Genomic DNA, 21,641 nt, shown 5'->3' with positions numbered 1-21,641 from the left:
TCAGTTGCTCGGCAATCTTTATTCGGTTCTCCGGAGGGGAATGCCTCCCTTCCCATGCTCCGGTTCCTCCTGCCCCTCCCGGCCCAGGGCTCCGTGGGGTTCAGTGTCCTCCTCTGTTGGGGGTAGGTCCTGTGGCCCAGAGGCCCGGTCCGGAGAATAAGCAGGACAGCTGGTGCCTTAGTGGGGATGCTGGTCTTCTCGGTTTGGGGAAGACGGAAGATAGGCAGGGATCTTCCCACCAGCACTCAGAGCTCCATTATCTCTCCAGCTTGGGTCACAGGGTAGTGGGAGGTGGGGGCATCCCCTAGCCTCAGCAGTCGGAGTGCCTCGGGGATCAGGTTCCCAGGGTAGCGCCAGAGAAGCAGCTCAGAGCAAGGGCTCCTGGAAAAGGAAATAGCAGCATGGGGCTGAGGCTGGTCTGGAAGAGCCACCTCCCACCGGGTCCAGGTCCCCAGGAGCTCGTGGGCTGCCAGCACCTTCCAAGGAGCCAAGATGGGAAACAACAGAGGTTGGCTAGAAGCTAAAAATAGCAGGATGAGGCAGGGCCTAGAGACTGGCTCCAAAGATCGGGTGTGATCTTCCAGAAGGCCCAGACGGTGGATGGTGCCTACCTTAGTGGGGGCAGAGATGGGAAAGCCATGCGGGGGCTGCAGTAAGGGTGGTCATTGTGTAGGCTGAGTCGAGAGAAGTGGGTGGCCATGTTCTCTTCAGAAAGGAACTGTTTGCGCAGGGGCTCCCTGGGGGGAGACGGGGAGACAGGCAGGCTAGGATATTCACACGAGCAGCAGTCTGATGGGGACCTAAGGTGACAGAGGTCTTGTTGGGAGTCCCTCCCTGTCCCCAAACTCACTGCTCCTCCTCCAGGCGCCGCTTGGTGCTCATGGGCACAGCTCCTTGGAGAGGGGAGCTGGGAAGAAAAGAAAACCAGGTGCACCCCACCCTCTTCGCCCCATCCCCAGGATCTGCTCTCCTGCGCCTGCAGTGTAAGCCAGGAGCCCCCAGCCCGCCTCTGTCTCAGCTGACACCTAAGTCACCCCCCTCTCCCAGGCCATCCAGCAGCCTGCTTCAGACCTCTCAGCCCAGTCTCAGCCTATGCCCAAGCCCTGACGACTCGCCCCACCGCTTGTCATCCTGCAGACCACTCCAGAGCCTCCAGCCAAAGGTCCTGAGCCCCTGGGCCTGGCCCACCCAGCGCCCCTACACACACCTCAAGTCCTGGCCTCGGGGCGTCCCCGACGCGGCCCGTGGGTCGCGCTGGGCCCGACCTGGGGGGCCTCGCTCCAGGGGCTGCTGTAGGATCATTTGGGTTCGGGGTCCTGTGGTCAGAGGGTGGGATCCGGGCGACAGGGCGGAGCCTCAGAGGGCGTGGTCCAGCACGGGGGGCGTGGCTTTAGGCGCGCGCAGCGGCAAGGTTCTACGCAGGCGCGGAGGACGAGCGACGCGCGGCTGGAAGGCGGGTCTGCTCCGCGGTGTGGGGGAGGGGATCTGGCGTAGCGGGGCTGCGGTGGTCGCCACTTAGTGTTGGCGATCTTCGCGGCGGTCCCTGGGCTCCTGGGGCTCGGGGTAACACGCGGCGGCCGCCTTCGCGCCGGGCCGACGAACCGTGTTGAGGCTGTGCGGCTCCGCGAGGGGGAACCGCTCGCGGGCACGTCCAGACTCGTGAAGCTGCGTCGCGCGGAGCACTCTGGGATTTGTAGTTCTCGCGATGGAGCGAGCTGTGCCACACGCAGTACCTCTGGGTCAGGTGAGGCGGGCGTGATGCGCGGTGCCTTCTGGGGTTTGTAGTCCATGCCCGGCTCGGAAGGGGCAGGCAAGGAGTCATGCCCTCAGCCCTGTTCTGCGCGGGACTCGGACTCAGACCCGCGGGCGGGAAGGTAACCGGGCAACCCTTTAGGCGCCTAACATGAAAGTTCTGGTGGGGGGGGCGCCTGGGTGGCTTAGTCGGTTAAACATCCCACTTCAGCTCAGGTCATGATCTCACGGTTGGTGAGTTCGAGCCCCTCTTGGGGCTCGGCGTTGATAGCTCAGAGCCTGGAGCCTGCTGCGGATTCTGTGTCTCCCTCTGTGCCCTTCCCCTGCTCTCATTCTGTCTGTCTCTCTCTTTCAAAAATAAACAAACATTTAAAAAAAAAAAAAAAAGCCAGAGAGTAGGGATCAGAAGTCTGTGTGTTTTTCTGTCTTGGGACAATGGAGCCACTTTTTAAGTGCTTTTAATGAGGCAGCGCTGTGCGAAGTTATAGATACGGTAGCTCAGACAGTTGTGACAAAGTCTCCTTGAGCTCCATTTGACAGTTGAGGAACCTTGGAAGCCAGGCTGGGTGCTTGCTCAAGGTACCGGTAGACGTCCCACCTCAACTGCCCACTTCGTCACCCTCTTGAAGCAACCCCTGGGACCCACTTGGTGGGTTGCCTCAAAGGAGGCCTCAGATCCCTGGGCAGTGGGGGGGCCGGACAGGCGGCAGGGGCAGCAGGAAGGAGTTGGAGTCCCCGGCCCAGATGTCCCAGGCAGCCTTCATGCAGCCTCTTTCCACAGATCGAAGTGTTTCAGGCCCTGCAGCGGCTGCACATGACCATTTTCTCCCAGAGTGTCTCACCCTGCGGCAAGTTCCTGGCAGCTGGCAACAATTACGGGCAGATAGCCATCTTCAGGTACTCACCCCTGCTTCCCCCGCCCAGTAGCTCTAGTGTTCGTTCCCCCCTGAGACTGGTGCCCCTGCTTCTGACTCTCAGGCCTCCCCTCCCCTCTCCCTTCAGTCTGTCTGCCGCTTTGAGCTCCGAGGCCAAAGAGGAAAGTAAGAAGCCCGTGGTGACATTCCAAGGTGGGTGCAGCCATTGAGTCTGGCTTAGGGAACCCCCCGGAGTGGAGGAGGGGAACAGGACAGCGTCACTCAAGTTCTGCATTTCCATCTAGCCCATGACGGGCCCGTCTACTGCATGGTCTCCACGGATCGACATCTGCTCAGTGCCGGGGATGGGGAGGTGAAAGCCTGGCTCTGGGCAGAGATCCTCAAGAAGGTAAGGAGTGTGGAGCTGGGGAAAGGCTGGGTTGCCCAGGCCCAGAGAGCCTTTGACATACGGTGTTTCCCTCCATGAAGGGCTGTAAGGAGCTCTGGCGACGTCAGCCCCCGTACAGGTGAGCTAGGGCCACGTGGGCAGAAGGCACTTGGGGGTGAAGGTACTGGCTCACCAGAGCTGACCTCGCTTTCTCTCTCGCAGGACCAGCCTAGAAGTGCCTGAGATCAATGCTTTGCTTCTGGTCCCCAAGGTCTGAGCCCTTTGTGACTGGAGCTCTACCCCACGCTGTTCTTGGCCCAGACTTTAAGCCTTTTCCCTCTCCCTGTCCCGAGTCTACGTTGAACTTGCAACTCCACCCTGCCTTCTTCCACAGGAGAATTCTCTCATCCTGGCAGGGGGAGACTGTCAGCTGCACACCATGGACCTCGAGACGGGGACCTTCACAGTGAGCGGGGCCCTGGAGCTGGGGTGGTCAGGGCTGGATGCTAGCAGGGGCAGTCTTCCTGGATCTCCTGACGCCGGCCCTCTTCCTGCAGCGGGCCCTCCGGGGCCACACGGACTATATCCACTGCCTGGCGCTGCGGGAGCGGAGCCCCGAGGTCCTGTCGGGCGGTGAAGATGGAACCGTGCGACTTTGGGGTTAGTGTCAGGTTGGAGGGAAAGGTGGTGGTGAGGGAGATGGGGGAGGGCAGGCTGTTTCTCAGAGTCTTCCCCCACCCCCCACAGACCTGCGCTCAGCCCAGGAAGTCCAGACCATCGAGGTTTATAAGCACGAGGTGAGGCGTGCCCCATGCCCTGTCCTCCCCTCCGCTTCCTGGGCATCCCACGTGTCTTCATCTCCTTCTCCCTCCTCCTCCTCCCTCCTAGGAGTGCTCCAGGCCCCACAATGGGCGTTGGATCGGCTGTTTGGCTACCGACTCAGACTGGATGGTGAGCAGGGCAAAGTCCAGAATGGGGTGACAGTTCCGGGCCCTGCCAGCAGAGGGCCTATGGCTCACGGCGGCTGGGGACACCTCGCCTTTCTGCTCAGGTCTGTGGAGGAGGCCCAGCACTCACCCTCTGGCACCTCCGATCCTCCACGCCCACCACCGTTTTCCCCATGCGGGCGCCACAGAAACACGTCACCTTCTACCAGGACCTGGTGAGGCCCTCTGTCTTGCTTCTGCCACCTGTGCCCGGTTCCCCTCTCCAGCCCTGACCCGCGACTCTTCTCTCCACCCTCCACAGATTCTGTCCGCGGGCCAGGGCCGCTGTGTCAACCAGTGGCAGCTGAGTGGGGAACTCAAGGCCCAGGTGCCTGGCTCCTCCCCAGGGCTGCTCAGCCTCAGTCTCAACCAGCAGCCAGCAGCACCCGAGTGCAAGGTGGGTCCTGCAGGGGGCTATGCGGGGGCGGGGGGCGGGGGGCGGGGGGAAGGGGCATGTGTGTGGACAGGCCAGGCACCCCCCCCTCTTGCTTCCAGGTCCTGACAGCCGCAGGTAACAGCTGCCGGGTGGATGTCTTCACCAATCTGGGCTACCGTGCCTTCTCCCTGTCTTTCTGATCTCTGGCAACGCCCCCTCTGTCCCAGGGACCTGGAGTGCTTTTTCTTTTTTCCTTTTTTTTTTTTACCAAATAAAATTTCAGGCTATTCTTCCATGCATTTTCATCCCAAGAATAGAGGCCAAGTCAGTGTAATGATTTTTATATATTACTCTGTTTGATCTTGATACATAAATACCCACCCCCATCTCTGCCCTGGAACATGCCAGGCCCAGAGTGTTTAGAAAATACAGACCTGTATAGATACAAGACTCAGCTCTGCCCCACCTGCGCCGCCACCCACCTGGGGTCCCTGACCCCCAAAGCTGGCCCCTGCTCCCAGTGTGACTTTGCCCAGCCTCCCTGAGTGGGGAGGCTACCAGCCCCGTCTGGAAGACGATCGGGGCCCTGTTGCTACATTGGCCAGAAAAGGAAAGAGAGCCAGCGGGCACGCGCTGCCCCCTGGGCCCGGCCGTCAGGTCCTTCGGAAGAGGCTGCTCAGGAAGCCGCCGGCGGGCCCAGGGCCCAGGCGCAGGGAGAAGCGCGGCGCGGCGCGGCGCGGGCCACATTCGGTGGCGCTCAGCTCTTTCTGGCGTTGCGAGCGCAGCTGCTGGCCGATCACCACCTGCATGTCGTCCTGCGGGTAGGGAGGCCGGGTGGGAGGAGCCCGTCAGCGAGCCGGCCCCGCCCCGGGCCCCGCCCCTCCAGGCCCCGCCGCTCACCTGCCAGGCCTCCAGCTCTTGCGTCAGCGCCACCTTCTGGCGGATAGTGCGAAACAGCTCCCGGGAGAGCGAGTCCCGCTCCAGAGAGACGCGGCTGAGCTCTAGGGACAGTTCCAGGGCCCTGCAGGCAAGAGAGGCAGTGAGCGGACCCGAGGGTACTGGGGCCTCAGCGAGCAGGGGTGGTTGGGCGCTGCTGGACCCGGACTAGGGTGGGGCCGCGAACACCGAAAACAAAGTCGGAGGGCCCCCGGTGGGTGTGGGAATAATTCTATCACGCGTGGGGGTACCGAAGGCCCAGGGTGCCTTGTAGCCCCACTGGGGCTGTGGTGGACGGTGGCAGAGGCTCACTTGTTCACGGCTTCATCTCGATCCGAGAGGGCGCCCCTAAGGGCCTCCTCGGGGTCCTCGTGTGCCCGCAACTCCTTCTGCCTTTGCAGCTCCTCCCGGAGGGATTGCAACTCGGCCCGCTGCAGCGCCATCTGGGGGCAGGGAAGGGTGAAGAGAGACAGGTAGGCCCCTGACCTCCCAGGTCCCGCTCTTCAGCAGCCAGGGGTTCAGGTCTCTGCGCCCTCCCCTGCCTGCTCCACAAGCACTCCGGGCAGCGGTGGGCCGTGCTGGAGATGAATCTTCTGAGCCTCCAGGCTGGTGCGGGATGGGGCGGAGCGGGGCCGGTCGGGTGGTGTAAGCCAGCAGGAAGGATGCTGAGAGAAGCACTGGGAGGTGGGACTAAGCAGGGGATGCGGTCCAAGAAGTCTTCCTGGAGGGGGTGGCTTACAGGCTGGCTCTTGAAGCCTGAGTGCAAGTTTGTTGGGATGCAGATCAATCCAGGTAGAGGGGGATTCGTGGGTAAAGGCCCAGAGGTGTAGATGGGCAACGGAAAGTGGCCTTGGGAGGGACTCTATATCTAGCACCATGCTCCCCCCGCCCCCCAACACACCTCATCCTGCAGCCGGGCCACTTCGGCCTCCTTCTCCTCTAGTATCTCCCCTGGGCTCAGGGATGCTCGCTTCTTGGGAGGCTCCAAGCTCTCCTCCTGGGGCGAAGACTGGTGGCTGAGCGCCTCTTGGATCTCAGGGCACAGGGTGTCCTGTTTGCCAAAGGAATCGGTCGGTGAGGTGTCAGACCTCCTGGAAAAAGGAGGGGGGCAGAGTCTGCATGGAGCGTGGGGGTTAGCAGATCGCGGGCTCACCCGGGCGTCTCGGTGTCCGTCTGCCTTCCGGTCCTGGTCGCTGTCGAGGCTGTGGGCAAGTTCCGACTGCAGCGAGGCTCCCGACACGTCGGCGTCCTGCAGACGCGACTCCTCCTCCAGCTCGGACACGCGCCTCTGCAGCCTCCGCAGCGCGCTCAGCGCCTCCCCGGCCTCGGAGCGCGCGCGTTCCAGCTGAGCAGGGACAGAAAGAAGGCGGTCACCGAGGCGCGCCCGGAGCCCTCTTCCCGCAGCCGGCCTACAGGGGGCGCCGGTGCGCCACCGAAAGCCTGGCAGCCCCGCGCGTCGGCGCGCTCCAGCTGCTGGATCCGGATCCCACGCCCGGATCGCTGGGCGGCCTTGGGCCGCTCACTTCTCCTCGGCAGGTACCAATTTCCTCGTCTATAAAGCAGGGCGGGGACAGACGCCCCGGCTTTACAGTTTCTCATCACCCTCCCTCCAGCCCCACCTCATCAGGTCACCTCGTAGAGCCCCGCCCCCTCCCCCGACCGGTCTGTCTTCTAACTCGTCAGCGCAGTCAACCAACAAAGTTTATTGATCTTTCTCAGCCGCCGCGGTGCTGAGCGCCTCACCCTCAGGGCGGCTCTCTACCATAACCGTCCCATCTTACAGACAAGCAAACTGAGGCTGGGCGTCCCACAATAGGAAAAAGGGACGTGGGGCTAAGAGCCTACATTTTTGGACCACAAAGTGTAAACTCCTGAGATCCCAAATAGCAGGCCACGCTGCCTGTTTTCATTTCCTTTCATCCCTCTCCACTGCCCCAGACCCGGGCCGAGTCCCCATCATCTCCGGCCTCAGTCCCTGCCCTGGCCTCCCAGCTGCCAGGCTCTCCTGCCTTCTAAAAGCGTACCACCCCTGCTCAATACTCTTCCAAGGCTCCCACTTGCCGTAGTCTAACGCCCACGCAGTCACGGCCCAGCTTCTGGAGCTCCCCCGGATCCAGCTCTGGGCTCATCTCCGGGGAAGCCCCCGGGCGGTGGCCAGTGCCCCAGCAGGATGGACCCACCCACCCCAGCCCCACTGGTCACCTCCAGGCTATGCTCCCGCCTCTCACGCCGCAGTATCAGCAGCTCCTCGTGGGTTGCCTGTAGCCTGCCCTGGCCCTTGTCCACCTCCTCACGCAGGCCTCGGATCTGGGCCTCCAGGTCCTGCCGGCGGCTCTGCAGCATCTGGTTCTGGGGGAAGACCTCAGCGCTGGAGGGGAGGTGCCCGGCCAGCCCCAGGGAGCCCCCAGCCCCAGCTGGCACTCACCTCCCCCTGCAGACTCTCTAGCCGCGTCCTCAACTCTGCTCCCGCCAGGACCTGAGACTGGCACTGCCCCCGAAGTCCATCCAGTTCTCTCTGAAGCTCCTGCTCAGTCTGGGAGGCCTGGGGGCAGAAGGGGGGGGGGGCTCAGGTGGCCCAGGCCTTAGCCCCAAGCCCAGGGCCCCTACCCCCCTCCCCCAATCCCCCCCCCCAGCCTGGGTCCGTGGGCTGGGGGTCCTCCCACCTGGGCCAGCTGCTGGCTCAGCCGGAGGTTCTGCTCCCCGAGTTCGCGGAGGGCCTGCGCACGCTCGCGCCCGCTGTCCTGCTGCTCTGAGCGCTGCTCCCCCAGCTGGGCCCGCAGGGCCTCCACGTCCCCCTCCAGCTCCACCGCCCTGGCTTCCCATTCGGCTCCCCGGGCTGCCAGGCCCCGGCGGAGCTCGTGATTCTCCTGCTGCAGCCGCTGTGGGGGCCGGACAGAGTCAGGTGAGGCCCGAGTAGACACAGAGCCAGGGGCGCATCGGAGCGGGGCTGAGCTGAGACAGGTATGGAGGCAAGAGGGAGAGGCAGGCAGGGTGATAACCAGAGCCTGGGCGAGGAGGGGAGGTGGAGAGTTTCCCAGGCCAGGCTGGAGGAGCCCAGCCGGGCCTGGAGTGCAGTGGGGGTCCCCGGTGCCCACTCACCTCTGGCTGCTGCCTGGGCTTCTGGACCCGAGGCCGCAGGCGCCGTTTCTGGCGCCTGAGTCTGGCAGAATTTAAGCCCCGGCCCATGGCCTCGCGAACCAATGTCCCAGGGGCCGTGGAGGTTCGGCCTCTGCTCGGACTCCGCTCAGCCCCTCTCCTCCAGCTCCCTCTAATTAACCCTGGCCGGCCCCGCCTGGGCCCCGTGCCTCTGCGTGCCCTTCCCCAAACCTGTCCAACCAGCAGGGGGACGCTCTTGGCACACCTGGGTGCCCAGCTTGGGGAGGCAGGCAAACTGGGCGGCCGGCCTCTGGTCCCCACTCTCTATAAACTCTCAAAGCAGGAAGGTGATGCTAACCGTACAGCTGCTACAATTATTAGCAGGTGTCCTGCCTGCCAGGTCCTGTGCGAGCACGTTCCTGGTGCTTCTCATTTAACCAGCTAGAGGCAGAATTGTTAATGTGCTGATTTTGTCTTTGAGGAACCTGGGGCTCAGAGAGGTGAAACGCCTTGCCCAAGGACACCCAGCAAATTAGTGAGGCAGGGATTCCAACCCAGGCAGCCAAGCTCTTAGCCAACTGCCACGGGGGCAACATGGCTCTAGGATCGAGTCCCCAGCTTCGGGGTCCGGTTGTCCTGGCTGGTGCCCGGCTCTGCTGCCGCTTTGTGGTCAGACAGGTTCCTTCACCTCCCCAAGTTCCGGTCAAGCAGCCATCCGTCCGATATTTGCTGAGCTCCTCCCGTCGTGGGGTCTGGCTGTCTGCGGGGAGTGAGACCACCCAGTTCCCCACCTCCAGCAGCTTAGAGTCTGGAGAGTCACAGGCAAATGGACATGCTCTTGAACTGGGTAATTTCAGAGGGACCGTGAGGGCGCTAAAGGAACCCTGGAGAGGAAGAGTGGGGTAGGCTGGGGGTACAAGTGATGTTTGAACTGAGGCCTAAGGGGCAAGGGGGAAGAGGGCTGCTCCAGGAGCAGCAGGTGCAAAGGCCCCGAGGGAACACGCGCGGGTTACTCAAGAAAGCGAAAAGGGGCCCTACAGCAGGAGGGCGGTGCGCCCAGCGAGCTGAGGTCCGGCAGGCCTGCACGTGGGGACTCTCGGGCCCGGGTGAGGACTTTCCGCGTCATCCCAAGTGTGACGGGGAGCTGTCGGGAGATTTGGGGTAAGGACCGAAACGACCCCGTTTGCAACTTGAAGACCCCTCTGGCTGCCCCGGAGTGGAGCATGGAGAATGGGCTCCAGGGGGCAAGAGCGGAAGCTGGGGACGCGTGAGGGGGCGGCCGCGGGTCTGGGGCAGAGTGGATGTTGGCCGCGACCAGCTTGGAGGCTGCAGAGATGTCGGGAGGTGGGCGGATTCAGAATCTAGTTGAGAGGAGAGGTCACCAGGGCATGCACACGCAGGAGGAGAGGGGTCGTGCGCGGCTCACGCTCTGGTCCTGACACGGGAAGCTGGGGTGAGGAGCGCAGGGGTCAAGAGTGCCACTTACGTCGAGATGCCCGTGAGGTGGCCCGGGGAAGAGGGGAGGGGCAGAAGCGCCCCAGGCCCGTCTCGGGGCAGTGGTTGGGGCTTTGTGGATGCCGGGGTCAGTGGCGTCCAGGGCGCTCAGTGGGCCCGGTGTGACCCCCCCCCCCCCCAAAATGAGACTGTGGCTGAGGACAGCCTGGGCAGAGGGAGGAACTGTCCTGCCTCACAGGGTTAGGTGAGAATGGACCAAGACGACGTATGGAAGGTGCTTAGCCCAGAGCCAGGCCGGGAGGGGCTGCCCCTGAGCTGCTGGAGGGGTTGTGCCGTCCCACTGAGAAGCCGGACCCCAGATTCAGAGACGGCCAGTGGCTCACCCGGGATCACACAGCCAAGCAGAGGTCTGAACCCAGATCTTGACGTGTCCAGGGCCCACGTCCCTCACCACTGGAGAGCCGGGCCAGGAGCACGGGCTCAGCACTGAACCGTTGTCCCGGAGACAGACCCTTGCCGGGCTTTCCTCCCCCTGCCCGCCTGCCTGCCACCTGCCCACCTGCCTGGAAGCTCCTGCCGTCCACCCCTGCCCCCTGCCGTCGGCTCACTTCCTCACGCTCCGAGTGCTGGGCGCTCAGTGTCTCCAGCTGCCGCTGTAGCTCCTCGTTGCGTTCCAGAAGCATCTTGCCGAGCTCCGCGGCCAGCAGCAAGTCCTTCTCCTTCTGCTGCAGCTGCAAAGCCAGGTCCTCGGGCTCCTCGGGCCCTGGGCCCCCTCCCAGGAATGAGTCCCGCCGCTCCAGCACAAAGGGGAAGAAGCCTTCGTCGCCACTGGGGGAGGCGCCCCCCGAGAGCAGCCCCGACGGGAAGCTTGGCCCTTCCGGGGAGCTCATGGTGCCTTCGGCATCTGTGGGCACAGGTCAGTGGGCGCAGGTGGCTCAGTGGGCGCAGGTGGCTGCAGGACGCTCTACTCTGCAGCCCGATGGCGCCTGCCCCCTGCTGGTCAAGATCTGGCCTCTCAATCCTGCAGCCGGGGCCTCCCTGGGCCATGAAGGGTTAATGATCTGTGTCTTGGCCACCCAGCTCCGTTACTGTCCCCAGGGTAAACTGAGGCAGGGAGCACAAGGAAGTGAACTGCAGACATCCTCTCCCCCCAGGGGGTCTTGTCCCCGTGCTCCGGGACCGCAGGTCACCTGGAGTTACTGCCCTCCTCTTCCCAGACCTTAGCTGTTCTGTCTCCTGGTCCCTCACCCGCAGGGACCCTCCTCCCAGAAACCAAGTTCTCAGAGACTCAGGACTCAAGGCTGAGTTCAGCCCCTTCCCCTCCCAAGAATACAGGGCCCTTGGGAATTTACAGCTCCTGAGCACTTTGCCCCAAGAAATCCAGCCTCCTCCTCTTCTAGAAGCCCCAGGTCCTCAGCAGCTTGGGGCTCAGATGCCCTCCCCAGCCCCCAGCCCTCCCACGAGGTAGCCCAGGCCTCATTCTCCTAACTTCTCGAGATCCATGGTGTCTCGAGTCCCCATGCCCAGACCCGGTGCCCATCGTAGAGTGTTGGCACGGATTTCCCAGGGCGCGGGGGTCAGGCCGGGGGCAGGGCAAGGTAACAGGTTGTGCCGGCGGACGGAGGCCCTGCCGCTCCAGGTTTCTGTTTACTTCCCGGCCCGCCCCTGGGGATGGGAGCCTGGTGGCGCTCTCCTAGGGCGGCCCAGGGCCGGCGGTTCAGGGGCTTCATGCGAAGGCACACCAGGCTTGCCTGGCACCCTCCCCACCTCTAGCCCTCTGGGGGGCCCCACTCCCTACACACACACACACACACACACACACGCACCCCGCCCCTTCCTCTTCTCTCCTCTCCAGGTGTCCAAGCCCAGCCCTACCGCGGGACCCAGTAGTCGCCATCGTCCCAGCGCAGCGACGACCGGGGACCGGGAGTCTCCGTGACGAGGCCCCAGTGGGCGCGACCCCGCTCTGGAGACCCGGGAGCGTCCCTCTTCCTCCCGCGTCCGCGCATCGAGCTGCTGTCTAGCACGTCGGCCCGGGCGTGTGGGCCCCCCCCCCGCCCCCGGCTCCTCGACCCCCCGGCCCGAGGCGGCCACCTTCCCCCCTTGCCGGTGCCCCCCCCGCTTGCCGACCCCAGGACTCGGCACCCGCCACCCCCGGCGCCCGCTCGTCCTGGCCCTGTCCTGCCCGAAACTCGAAGGGCGCCCCGTGTCCGGCGCCCCTAGGCTCCTACCCGCCGACTCCGGACTCCCTCCGAGGTCCCCGCGGTCCCCGATCCTCTCTTCCGGAGGCGGCGCCAGGTGCCAGGCCCGCACAGGTGAGGGGGCGGTGCCGCGGGCGGGCCTGGGGCGCCCCCTGGTGGCGGGAATGGCCGGGCGGGGCTGAAGGGGAGTCGCCCCCACCCAGGTCTGAGGCACCGACCTATCTCGGCCCTGGCAGAAACGACAGGCCCCATTAGTGGAGCACCTGCTGTATGCAGACCCCACGCTGAGCATGGGCGTCCGCTCCTTTCCCCTGACAAACCGCCCTGTGGGATAGGGAATCGCTAAGAATGACAACAGCAAGGACACATCTGACCTACCGAGCACTCTGCTAAGTAAGCTCTTTTATAGGCACAGCTTGCTTACTTTTATGACACCCTAACGAGGCACGAACTCCCATTAGCCCTCTTTTACAGACGAGGAAACTGAGGCTGAGGGAGGCTGTAGCTTGCTTGGGTTCACACCGACAGAACTTGAATGTGAACCACAGAAGTGTGACTTCAGGGCGTGTGCTCCTGCCCTGGTTCCCGTGGGGCTGGGAACCTGGGGCTCTCCCTTTCGAGGTTGCGCGAGACTCGACCCCACGCTCCAGGCCAGGGCCAGAGGCCTCGGTATGGACACCAGGAGGATCCAGGGCCGGGCCCAGCCCAGTGCGGCCCGGACATGTGGGGGACGCCCCGGCCACGGCCTCGTGTCCGGTCACGAGCCTCCTCAGGTGTCCGGGGCTCCCCCGCGCCGCTGTGGCGGAGGCTCGTGGCCTGGGGAGCGGGGACACGCCGGGCGCTGGAAGAGCAGTGGGCTGGGAACTGCTCAACAGCAGGCTTTCTGGGGAAACAGAAAGCCCCAGATGGTTGCACGTGGCACTTTCTGGGGTAGAAGCTCTCCCTCCGTGGCTGATGTCCCGCTACCGACGTGACATTGTTGAATGTGAAGTTGGGCCTAGGTGTGCATTATTGGCGTTTATCAGCTCGTCCCAGCTGCGTCCCACGCCCCTCTGGCTGGCGGCCAGGACTCCTGGGTCCTGGGGACCGGATCCTAAAGAAATCAGAGGAAGGTGGCTTCTGGGAAAACGGCGGGCAAGGACTCGTGGGAGGCGTGGCCTAGAGGCTGGGACTCCCAAGTCCCGGATTTGGCTTCAGGCCAAATCCCAGATTGGCCACATTTTAGCTGTGCGCACCTGTGTCGTTTAGGTGAGGAACCTCTGCTGCCCTCGCCTTTCCCATCTGTGAAATGGGGGAGATAAGAGTTCCCAGCTTATAGGGAGGCTTAAATAAGGGTCAAGCGCCAGCACTTCATCCTGCTAGGGGCCCTCTGAGTGGCCGTAGCCCGGCCATAGAAGTGACTCACCACACACGTTCCAGTGTTTTCCTCCTCACGGCCACCCTGACGTCATATCCTTCGCAGACCAGAAGCCAGCTCAGGGAGGCCCAGTGATCTGCCCGTGCAACTTGACATCATCAGACTTTTAAATTTCTGCCAGTCGGGGGGCACCTGGTCACTCTTTGGACGTTTGCAGGAGCCCCCTGCTTCCTCTGGACCCAGGAATTCTGGCCTCCAGCTGTCCTGATGGACCGGAGGGCTGACTTCACAGGCCCCCCGCTGCCCTCTCCCAGCCTCCCTGCTGATTCCAGCAGGAAAATGGAGAGCAGGGACAGAGGGGCCCCAGGGACGCCCTAGCCGGGCTGGGATATAAGCAGTTAAGGGAGGGAAAGACAACCCAGCCCTCAAACAAGCCAGTTTCCTGGAGCCTCCGGGCTCACTCTCACCCTAGAACTTTCTCCCCACCTTCCCAACAGCAGGTGGGCCCCTACAGTGCCCAATCTTGGCTCCAGGGTCCCCTCGCAGAGCTGTGGGCGGTCCACGCTGGCGTCCAGAGGCCCGAAGAATGCCCCCTGCCATAGAGGTAACCCCGTGGGAACGCCGCGGATCCAGATCAAGGTGCCTCCGGGCTTTTACGACATATACAAAGTCTGTGAACAGTAAGTGGTATTGTTTGGAGCATTTTAAACCTCTGTATAAAATACTGCACACTTGGGGCGCCTGAGTGGCGCAGTCGGTTAAGCGTCTGACTTCAGCCAGGTCACGATCTCGCGGTCCGTGAGTTCGAGCCCCACGTCGGGCTCTGGGCTGATGGCTCAGAGCCTGGAGCCTGTTTCCGATTCTGTGTCTCCCTCTCTCTCTGCCCCTCGCCCGTTCATGCTCTGTCTCTCTCTGTCCCAAAAATAAATAAACGTTGAAAAAAAAATTTTTTTTAAATAAAAAAAAACAAAATTTAGTGTCTCCTGGTTCTGGGGGCCAGAAGTCCCAAATCAAAGTGGGGAAAGGGTTGGTTCCCTGCCCGGGCTCTGAGGATGAAATCTATTCTGGGCCTGTCTATTTGGAAACTCTGTTTCCAAATAGTGGCACATTCCCCGGGGTCTGGAAATTAGGACCTGGACACCTGTTGTCTGGAGACACAATACAAGCCTCCGCAAGGAATAATGTTTACATCATGAAATTCACCCAGGTTAAGTGTTTCATTTGATGAGCCTAAGAAATTTTTTTCCTGAATGTTTATTTTCAGAGAGAGAGTGACCGAGCGTGAGTGGGGAAGGGGCAGAGAGCGAGAGGGAGACAGGGTCCCTAGGGGGCTCCAGGCTGGCAGCAGAGAGCCCAACGCGGGCTGAAACTCACAAACCGGGAGATCACGACCTGACCTGCAATCAGATGCTTCACCCACCGAACCACTCAGGCGTCCCTCATGTGATGAGTTTTTTACAAGTATATGTGGTGCTGTAGCTTCTGCCACAGTCCTGGGACAGAGCACTTGCTGAATCCCCAACGTACCCCAAGCCCTCGTGCAGTCTCTGTCCCACACCTGGCCCCCGGCAGCCACGGACGCCCTTTGTGTCACTATCATCTCGTCCTTTCCAGAATGCTCTCCACGTGGAATCACGTACAGTGCGTGGTCTCTTGCGCCTGGCTTCTCTGACCTCGCATAATGCTTCTGAGACTCATCCAGGCTGTATGCATCCGTAGAATCGACTTGACAATTTTCTCAAACCGAAGCAAAGTTGCAGGGATAATGCAATGAATGCGCTCCTTGTAGGCTCACAATTGTGAACATTTGCCACGTACGCTTCCTCTCTCTCTTACACAAGGCTTGCCCACCGCACGTTTTGCTAACCCACTGGCGACCTCGGTTTGGCGTGCATCTCCTGAGGACGCAGACATTCGCCTCCGTAACACGGACCATTATCGCCAGTGACGAACTGAACAGTGATAAAACAGATTAAGGAATCTTGCCCAATATACAGCTCATGTTCGAATGTTCCCAGTAATGCCCCGGTTAGATGATGTTTTCTTTGATCCAGGATGAAATCAAGGGTCACATATGGCATTTAGCTGTCTTTTCTCAGATGTCCTTTAATCTAAAGTAGCCCACTTGTTGGGGGCGCCTGGCTAGCCCAGTGGGTAGAGCCTGTGACTCTTTTTTTTCTCCAAAAAATTTAAATTCTAGTTAGTTAAACATATAGTGTATGACAAGTGCCCTCCTTAATCCCCCTCCCCCAGTTAGCCCATCCCCCTGAGCACGCGATTCTTGATCCTGGAATTGTGAGTTTGAGCCCCACGATGACAGTAGAGATTAGTTACAAATAAAAAAAAAAAATCTAAAAAAAAAAAAAACCCCACAAAACTCCAGGCAGCTGTTTTCCAGAATGTTTATGAGATTTATCCCTGATGATGCGTTTGGATTTAGTTTGTTAACAGCTGTATGGTATTTCATCCAATGTTTATGCCCCGATTTATTTCTCTCCCATCAGTGAAGGACTTCGTCTCTTGGCGCTTTTTCCGTGTTATAAACAACCTGCTAATGCACATCCTTGTACACAGACCTCCGTGGACACGTGGGTGGGGGTCTCCTGAGTACATAGTGGCCGGGGCTGGGGTCATCAGAAGGCTTCTTCGTTCCCACATCTGGCGCCCGGGCCGGATGGCTGGACCCCCGGATCCACCGGGGCCGGACAGCATTTCTGTCACCCTCTGCCTGTGTTTCAGCCGCCCTCTGCCCTGCGGCCTGCGTAGATGTCCTCACAGTATGGCTCTCTCAGACTTCGACACGGCAGCTGGCTTCCCCGACACCCGGTTCCCAGAGGCCTGGGCGGAAGCTGCAAGCCTTCTTAAGACTCAGCCTTGAAGGTTGGTGGAGGACCATTGCTTCTACTGTAGAGTTTTTTTATGTGAAGATTGGATCCCATGATGAATTTCACCTGGCTCTCACCTGGCTGCAACTTGACATCATCAGACTTTTAAATTTCTGCCAGTCGGGGGGCCCCTGGGGGGCTCAGTCAGTTGGGCGTCCCCCTTCGGCTCGGGTTGTGATCTCGCGGGTTCGTGAGTTCGAGCCCCGCGTCGGGGGAGCCTGGAGCCTGCTTCGGATTCTGTGTCTCCTCTCTCTGCTCCTCCCCCACTCGCACTCCGTCTCTCAAAAATGAATAAACGTTAAAAAAATTAAATTTCTACCAGTCTGATGGCAAAGACGGTGTGAAATATATATACCCCCAGTCGCTGGCACAAAACTCCTAAAACCCTTGTTTTATTTTATTTATTTAAAATTTTTAATGCTTGGGGCGCCTGGGTGGCGCAGTCGGTTAAGCGTCCGACTTCAGCCAGGTCACGATCTCGCGGTCCGTGAGTTCGAGACCCGCGTCGGGCTCTGGGCTAATGGCTCAGAGCCTGGAGCCTGTTTCCGATTCTGTGTCTCCCTGTCTCTCTGCCCCTCGACCGTTCATGCTCTGTCTCTCTCTGTCCCAAAAATAAATAAACGTTGAAAAAAAATTATAAAAAATAAAAAAAATAAATAAAAATTTTAATGCTTATTTACTTTTGAGAGACACAGAGAGAGATAGAGACAGAGCGTGAGCAGGGGAGGGGCAGAGAGAGAGAGAGAGAGACACACAGACTCTGAAGCAGGCTCCTGGCTCTGAGCTGTCAGCACAGAGGCCGACGCGGGGCTTGAACTCACGGACCGCGAGATCATGACTTGAGCAGAAGTCGGATGCCTAACTGACTGAGCCCCCCAGGCGCCCCCTAAAACTGTTGTAAATAAAGGCGCTAGGGCTTGCGGTTTTCATGACAGCTGGTGTGGGTGAAGTGGGATTTGCTAGAACAGCCCTGAGTCAGAAACGTGGTTTGGGAAGAGCCAGGGAGAACGGGCGGGGGCGAGAAGCCTCTGATTCCGGGGGGGCCAGGAGCTCCCTCGAGGTGTGGAGCTGGGCGCCCTCAGTTCCTCGAGGTAACAGTTACCGATGGGAGTTAGGGACTCCGAGAGCGGCTTCACTGGCTGCAGAAGGAAATGCGACCTAGTGAGAAAAAGGCAAAATATTCAATCCCTTGATTATCTGTAACAGTTAAAACGCAGGGGGCGCCGGGGTGGCTCAGTCGGTTGAGTGACTCTTGATTTTTGGCTCAGGTCATGAGCTCAGGGTTGCAGAATCGAGCCCCGGGTGGGGCTCTGTGCTGGGCCAGGAGCCTGCTTGGGATTCGCTCTCTCCCTCTCCCTCTCCCTCTGCCACCCTCCTCCTCCTCTCTCTCTCTCTCTCTCTCTCTCAAAAATAAAAAATAAAAACTTTAAAAAAATACTTAAGGTGCAGATAAAAGAAAATGCTGGGTCACACCTTGCTGCTAGACCAGGCTTGGATTTGGATGAGTCCAAGCTTTGGCCACCAGCCTAAAAGCCCCCTCCCCAAGGGAGAAGTTATAAGGCGACCACAGAAGGTACCTCTCAGACCTCTGCTCACCGAGGAGGCCGGTCATCAACGTTGGGGACAGACAAAACCAGGGCATCAGCGTTGGGGACAGACAAAACCAAGAAGCCGCTGAAATCCGGGACCACAGCGTGAAGGCGTTGTTTCAGTTTTTAGATCACTATCGTCAGCTTCCTGGGGAGCCTCACCGGCACGGATTTTGCAAGTGACTAATGTGGGGGCTGGGGCTGGGGCCAGGGCGCGGAGGAACACATTTGGGTGGAGTCGGGACCCACGGCTCACAGGTGGCCCCACACGATCCCTCAGGAGTAACCCACGGGAGGTCACCCCTGCGGGAAGAGCCGGCCTGGCACACGGGATGGGAGCCCCTGTGAGCAAGGAAAAAGCCCCTGTAGGGTCCAGGTACCCCAAGAAGGAGGGCCGTCTGTTGCCCCTATAAATGCCAAGCGCAGCACCCCAGGTGAAGCAGCCTGTGTGTGTGTGTGTGACCCATGGCACCCGCTCCAAGACGCCTGGACGTTCACCGGCTGATACGCTCGTGCCCCGGGTCACAGTAAATGCTGTGGGTAGAGGACGCCCTTTTGCGTGGGGACCCCCATGTAGCCTCCTGCTGCAAAACCGGAGGGCAGTTTGGGAAGTCTCACTGCGTTTGCTGTCCCGGCTTCCTCTCGGTGTTGACCATTCTTCAGTGGCATTAACGACCAGCCCCAACACCATCCTCCCCAGAACCTTCTCGTCTCAAACCGAGCCTCTGTGCCCATTACACATTGACTCCGCACTTCCTGTGCTTCGGTCCCTGGCATCCACCATCCGCTTTCTGTCTCTGTGGTTTCGACGACCCCGAGCGCCTCCCAGAAGTAGAATCTGAGAGCGTTTCTCTGCCATTAGGTCCTTTTCGGGCACGCTTTCTGTTGATTTATATCTTTTTTCCTTTGAGTGGGCCATACTTCCCTTTGCCTTGTATGCCTTGTGACTCATTTATTTATTTTTTAGGCAATCTCTATGCCCGGTGCCCAGCATGGGGCTTGGCCTCACGACCCTGAGATCAAGCGTGTCGTGTTCTACCGACTGAACCAGCCAGCCGGCCTTGGGATCTTTCATGGGACACTAGACATTTGAGTCTAATAATGGCCTAGCTCTGGAAACCAGATTCTCCCTTCCGCTTTATTATTGTGTCTGCTGATTGTTCTTTTGTTTTTGTGAATGCTGTGGGCGGTCTCTGTGGGTCTCTGTGCAGGAGCAGCTTTTGGCGCTTTTTTATCCACTCATCCATCCATGGACATTTGGGCTCTTTCCATACTTTGGCTATTGTCGATAGTGCTGCTATAAATATTGGGGTGCATGTGCCCCTTCGAAACAGCACACCTGTATCCCTTGGATAAATGCCTAGTAGTGCCATTGCTGGGTCATAGGGTAGTTCTATTTTTTTCAGGAACCTCCATACTGTTTGCCAGAGTGGCTGCACCAGCTTGCATTCCCTCCAACAATGCAAAAGAGATCCTCTGTCTCCGCATCCTCGCCACATCTGTTGTTGTCTGAGTCGTTCACGTGAGCCATTCTGACAAGTGTGAGGCGCTATCTCATTGTGGTTTTGATTTGTCTTTCCCTGATGATGAGCGATGTGGAGCATTTTTTCATGTGTCGGTTGGCCAGCGGGATGTCTTCTTTGGAGAAGTGTCCGTTCATGCTTTTTTTTCCCCATCTCTTCACTGGCTTATCTGGTTTTTGGGTCTCTATCTGGTTTGATAGAGACTAATTTTTTTTTTTTTTTAATTTTGAAGTTTATAATACAGGATGGTTGACTACTGCTTGCAAAGTTGTGGCCTTAAAAAACATCTCCCCCGTTCCTTTGCCGCCCAGCCCCTGGTAACCAACATTCTACTCTATTCTCGGTTTCTATTATGTGTGGTTGTTTTCTAGGCTTTAGTGTCTGGCTCCTGCAAAAACGGGAAAGTGAAAATGAAGAGGGGGTAGGAGAACCCGCCCTTCGAATCCCCTGGAAGTCACCTCAGCCAGAGAGACGGGGAGATGTGCCACAGTGGGGCGGGGGGGGGGGGGGGGGGGCGGGGACAGCAGTGGCCGCCCACTTCTCTGCGCCCCTGGGATGAGATTCCTGATTCTTGGAGGGCAGGGTCATCACCGCCCCCACCTGGTTCGGGCAAGCTGCTGCGAGGCTTGCTACTGTGCTAAGAGCTGAACTTGGTGGTGGTTTACTTTCCAGAACCTCTCCTGCAAGTCCTAAGTCTCCAACAGGATTTTGGAATTCCAAAACAGTCCCTTTGGACGGATTCTATCAGCGCCCTTGTGGGGAGACCATTCCCAGTGCTTCCTACTCCACCGTCTTTCCAGAATCTTACCTGATCCAAGGCCTTTGGCATGCATGATCAGGGCTGGAGAAGACAAGTTCCCTGGACTCCTTGACCGAGGAGCCCCACGCACCGCGGGACCAAAGCCCATCGGTGAAGCCCTGAGTTGGGCCACAGTCAGGCGGAAGGTAGAAATGTAAGCGTGGGCCAGATTGTGGACGCTGGGACATGTGGGTAGGCGTGATGAAAAGAGGCTGTGTCTCCTTTGCCTAATGTTTCATGCAAATGGATGTTATGTCACACTGGGAAACATTCCCCCTGCTTAGTGTGGCGAGACCAAAACCTGTGGATGAAGTCGTGAATGGAGGTTGACGGGAACGTAAGGGTGGACGGAATGAGGGCCAAAGCAGGAGAATGGGCCTGTTGGGAAGGGCGTCGTGGGAGGTGGTTGATCTCTTTTATCAGATCGTATTCTGGGGACGGGGACGGACACTGTGTCTGACGAGGGGATGTTTCCTCTACCTAATATTGCAAAGCAGAAGCCATCGAGACGTGTGGGAACACAGAGCCAGCTCAGTGTGGAGGGGACGCGGGAGCGCGGGTGGGGACAAATTCTAGGCGCTACGCAAAAGCCTGTGAGCGCCTCCCCCACCCCAGCGACGACCCCTGGGGCTTTGGCCTGGAGAACTTCCATACGAGGGGCCCCTACTACCTTGCTCCCCGACATCAGTCGAAGCCACCCCGGGGAGGGAAGGACTCACAACGATCTGTTACGCCCGTGTTGTCCTGGCGAACGTCCGAAAAACACTCGAATGGGGATGCAGTGCCCAGAAGGGTGCCAGGAGTGGGTTACACAGACCCCCTGCTGCCTGGGAAACGCGAGGGGACAGCTCTGAGCACGGAGCCTCTTTCCCGAGGCTGACTCCCGAAGAGCCTCGGGAGATGCTGGGTGCTGTTGTCTCTTGGTCTGTCCCCGTCGACCGCTCTCCACTGGCCAACAAGGGCCGCTTGCTCCGCGGATGGCACTTCCAAAGCGAACGGACGACATCCTGTTTGGAAGGCCGCCGCTCCGATCAAAGAAGGTCCAAACAAATCAGTTCCGTGGGCTGAACTGCGAGCCGTTTCTCCAGCTGTGAAGGAAGCCTTGAACAGTGGCCCTTCTGTTTGGTTTCTACTGACGCATAGACAGGAGGGCAGCGGAAGCCGGACCCACGCGGGGGCTCCGTCCTGGGGAAACCCCTGCGGGAGTCGAGGGGTGCATTAAACCAAATGGGACATGCTGGTGCCCGTCAGAAGAGCCGCCTTCCAGGTGGGGAAGGTGACCGCGGTCAACAAGCAGTTACCCCCGTGCGCTCGCTGAAAGCGGCCACCGGGGGCCACGAAACGGGCCGAGTCCGCACACCGTCCTCTTGTGGCCTCGAAGGCCCCAAATGCCGGTGGGAGCCGTTCTGTCTGGCAGCAAGAGGCCGAGGGTACGGATGGCCGG

At 60.0% G+C, this 21,641-nt stretch overlaps 3 protein-coding genes across 6 annotated transcripts; 1 reads left to right on the top strand and 2 right to left on the bottom strand.

Moving 5' to 3' along the window:
• Positions 1-3: 3 nt before the first annotated feature.
• HCFC1R1 (host cell factor C1 regulator 1) lies at positions 4-1,316 on the bottom strand. 3 transcript variants are annotated; one of them, XM_043560778.1, is made up of 4 exons: positions 1,208-1,316; positions 851-907; positions 612-737; positions 4-381 (listed from the first exon to the last, which is right to left on the bottom strand). In XM_043560778.1, exons 1-4 carry the CDS (start codon positions 1,300-1,302, stop codon positions 246-248), a joined length of 414 nt encoding a protein of 137 aa, XP_043416713.1. In that variant the 5' UTR covers positions 1,303-1,316; the 3' UTR covers positions 4-245. The 3 variants fall into 3 exon arrangements, with proteins under 3 accessions (XP_043416713.1, XP_043416714.1, XP_043416712.1); XM_043560779.1 differs by lacking the exon at positions 851-907; XM_043560777.1 differs by lacking the exon at positions 851-907 and having other exon boundaries at positions 612-800; positions 1,208-1,313.
• Positions 1,317-1,630: 314 nt separating this feature from the next.
• Positions 1,631-4,655, top strand: THOC6 (THO complex 6). Of its 2 annotated transcripts, none has more exons than XM_043560772.1 (13): positions 1,631-1,744; positions 2,534-2,649; positions 2,755-2,819; positions 2,912-3,015; positions 3,096-3,133; positions 3,217-3,265; positions 3,389-3,460; positions 3,552-3,654; positions 3,742-3,791; positions 3,883-3,945; positions 4,046-4,156; positions 4,243-4,377; positions 4,476-4,655. In XM_043560772.1, exons 1-13 carry the CDS (start codon positions 1,706-1,708, stop codon positions 4,554-4,556), a joined length of 1,026 nt encoding a protein of 341 aa, XP_043416707.1. In that variant the 5' UTR covers positions 1,631-1,705; the 3' UTR covers positions 4,557-4,655. The 2 variants fall into 2 exon arrangements, with proteins under 2 accessions (XP_043416707.1, XP_043416706.1); XM_043560771.1 differs by lacking the exon at positions 1,631-1,744 and adding an exon at positions 1,760-1,874.
• A 26-nt stretch (positions 4,656-4,681) lies between these two features.
• On the bottom strand, positions 4,682-12,139 carry BICDL2 (BICD family like cargo adaptor 2). The gene is made up of 10 exons (XM_043560770.1): positions 12,075-12,139; positions 10,452-10,747; positions 7,956-8,171; positions 7,718-7,834; positions 7,495-7,641; positions 6,446-6,637; positions 6,194-6,343; positions 5,605-5,735; positions 5,257-5,377; positions 4,682-5,171 (listed from the first exon to the last, which is right to left on the bottom strand). The coding sequence occupies exons 2-10, from the start codon at positions 10,731-10,733 to the stop codon at positions 5,010-5,012; spliced, it is 1,518 nt and encodes a 505-aa protein (XP_043416705.1). The 5' UTR covers positions 10,734-10,747; positions 12,075-12,139; the 3' UTR covers positions 4,682-5,009.
• Positions 12,140-21,641: the final 9,502 nt, after the last annotated feature.

Source organism: Prionailurus bengalensis, chromosome E3 (genome assembly GCF_016509475.1).
Source record: "Prionailurus bengalensis isolate Pbe53 chromosome E3, Fcat_Pben_1.1_paternal_pri, whole genome shotgun sequence".
Classification (NCBI taxonomy): domain Eukaryota; kingdom Metazoa; phylum Chordata; class Mammalia; order Carnivora; family Felidae; genus Prionailurus; species Prionailurus bengalensis.
This window is presented reverse-complemented; position numbering and strand designations above follow the sequence as displayed.

Coding starts and splice junctions, on each gene's coding strand:
- THOC6 (XM_043560771.1), top strand. CDS start 1,821: ATGCCCTCAGCCCTGTTCTGCGCGGGACTCGGACTCAGACCCGCGGGC. Junction 2,650..2,754: donor GGGCAGATAGCCATCTTCAG/GTACTCACCCCT, acceptor CTCTCCCTTCAG/TCTGTCTGCCGCTTTGAGCT. Junction 3,946..4,045: donor CTACCGACTCAGACTGGATG/GTGAGCAGGGCA, acceptor CTTTCTGCTCAG/GTCTGTGGAGGAGGCCCAGC.
- BICDL2 (XM_043560770.1), bottom strand. CDS start 10,733: ATGAGCTCCCCGGAAGGGCCAAGCTTCCCGTCGGGGCTGCTCTCGGGG. Junction 6,344..6,445: donor ACGGACACCGAGACGCCCGG/GTGAGCCCGCGA, acceptor TTTGGCAAACAG/GACACCCTGTGCCCTGAGAT. Junction 5,378..5,604: donor CGAGATGAAGCCGTGAACAA/GTGAGCCTCTGC, acceptor TCTTGCCTGCAG/GGCCCTGGAACTGTCCCTAG.
- HCFC1R1 (XM_043560777.1), bottom strand. CDS start 1,302: ATGATCCTACAGCAGCCCCTGGAGCGAGGCCCCCCAGGTCGGGCCCAG. Junction 801..1,207: donor CCCCGAGGCCAGGACTTGAG/GTGTGTGTAGGG, acceptor CTGTCACCTTAG/GTCCCCATCAGACTGCTGCT. Junction 382..611: donor CCATCTCTGCCCCCACTAAG/GTAGGCACCATC, acceptor TTCCTTTTCCAG/GAGCCCTTGCTCTGAGCTGC.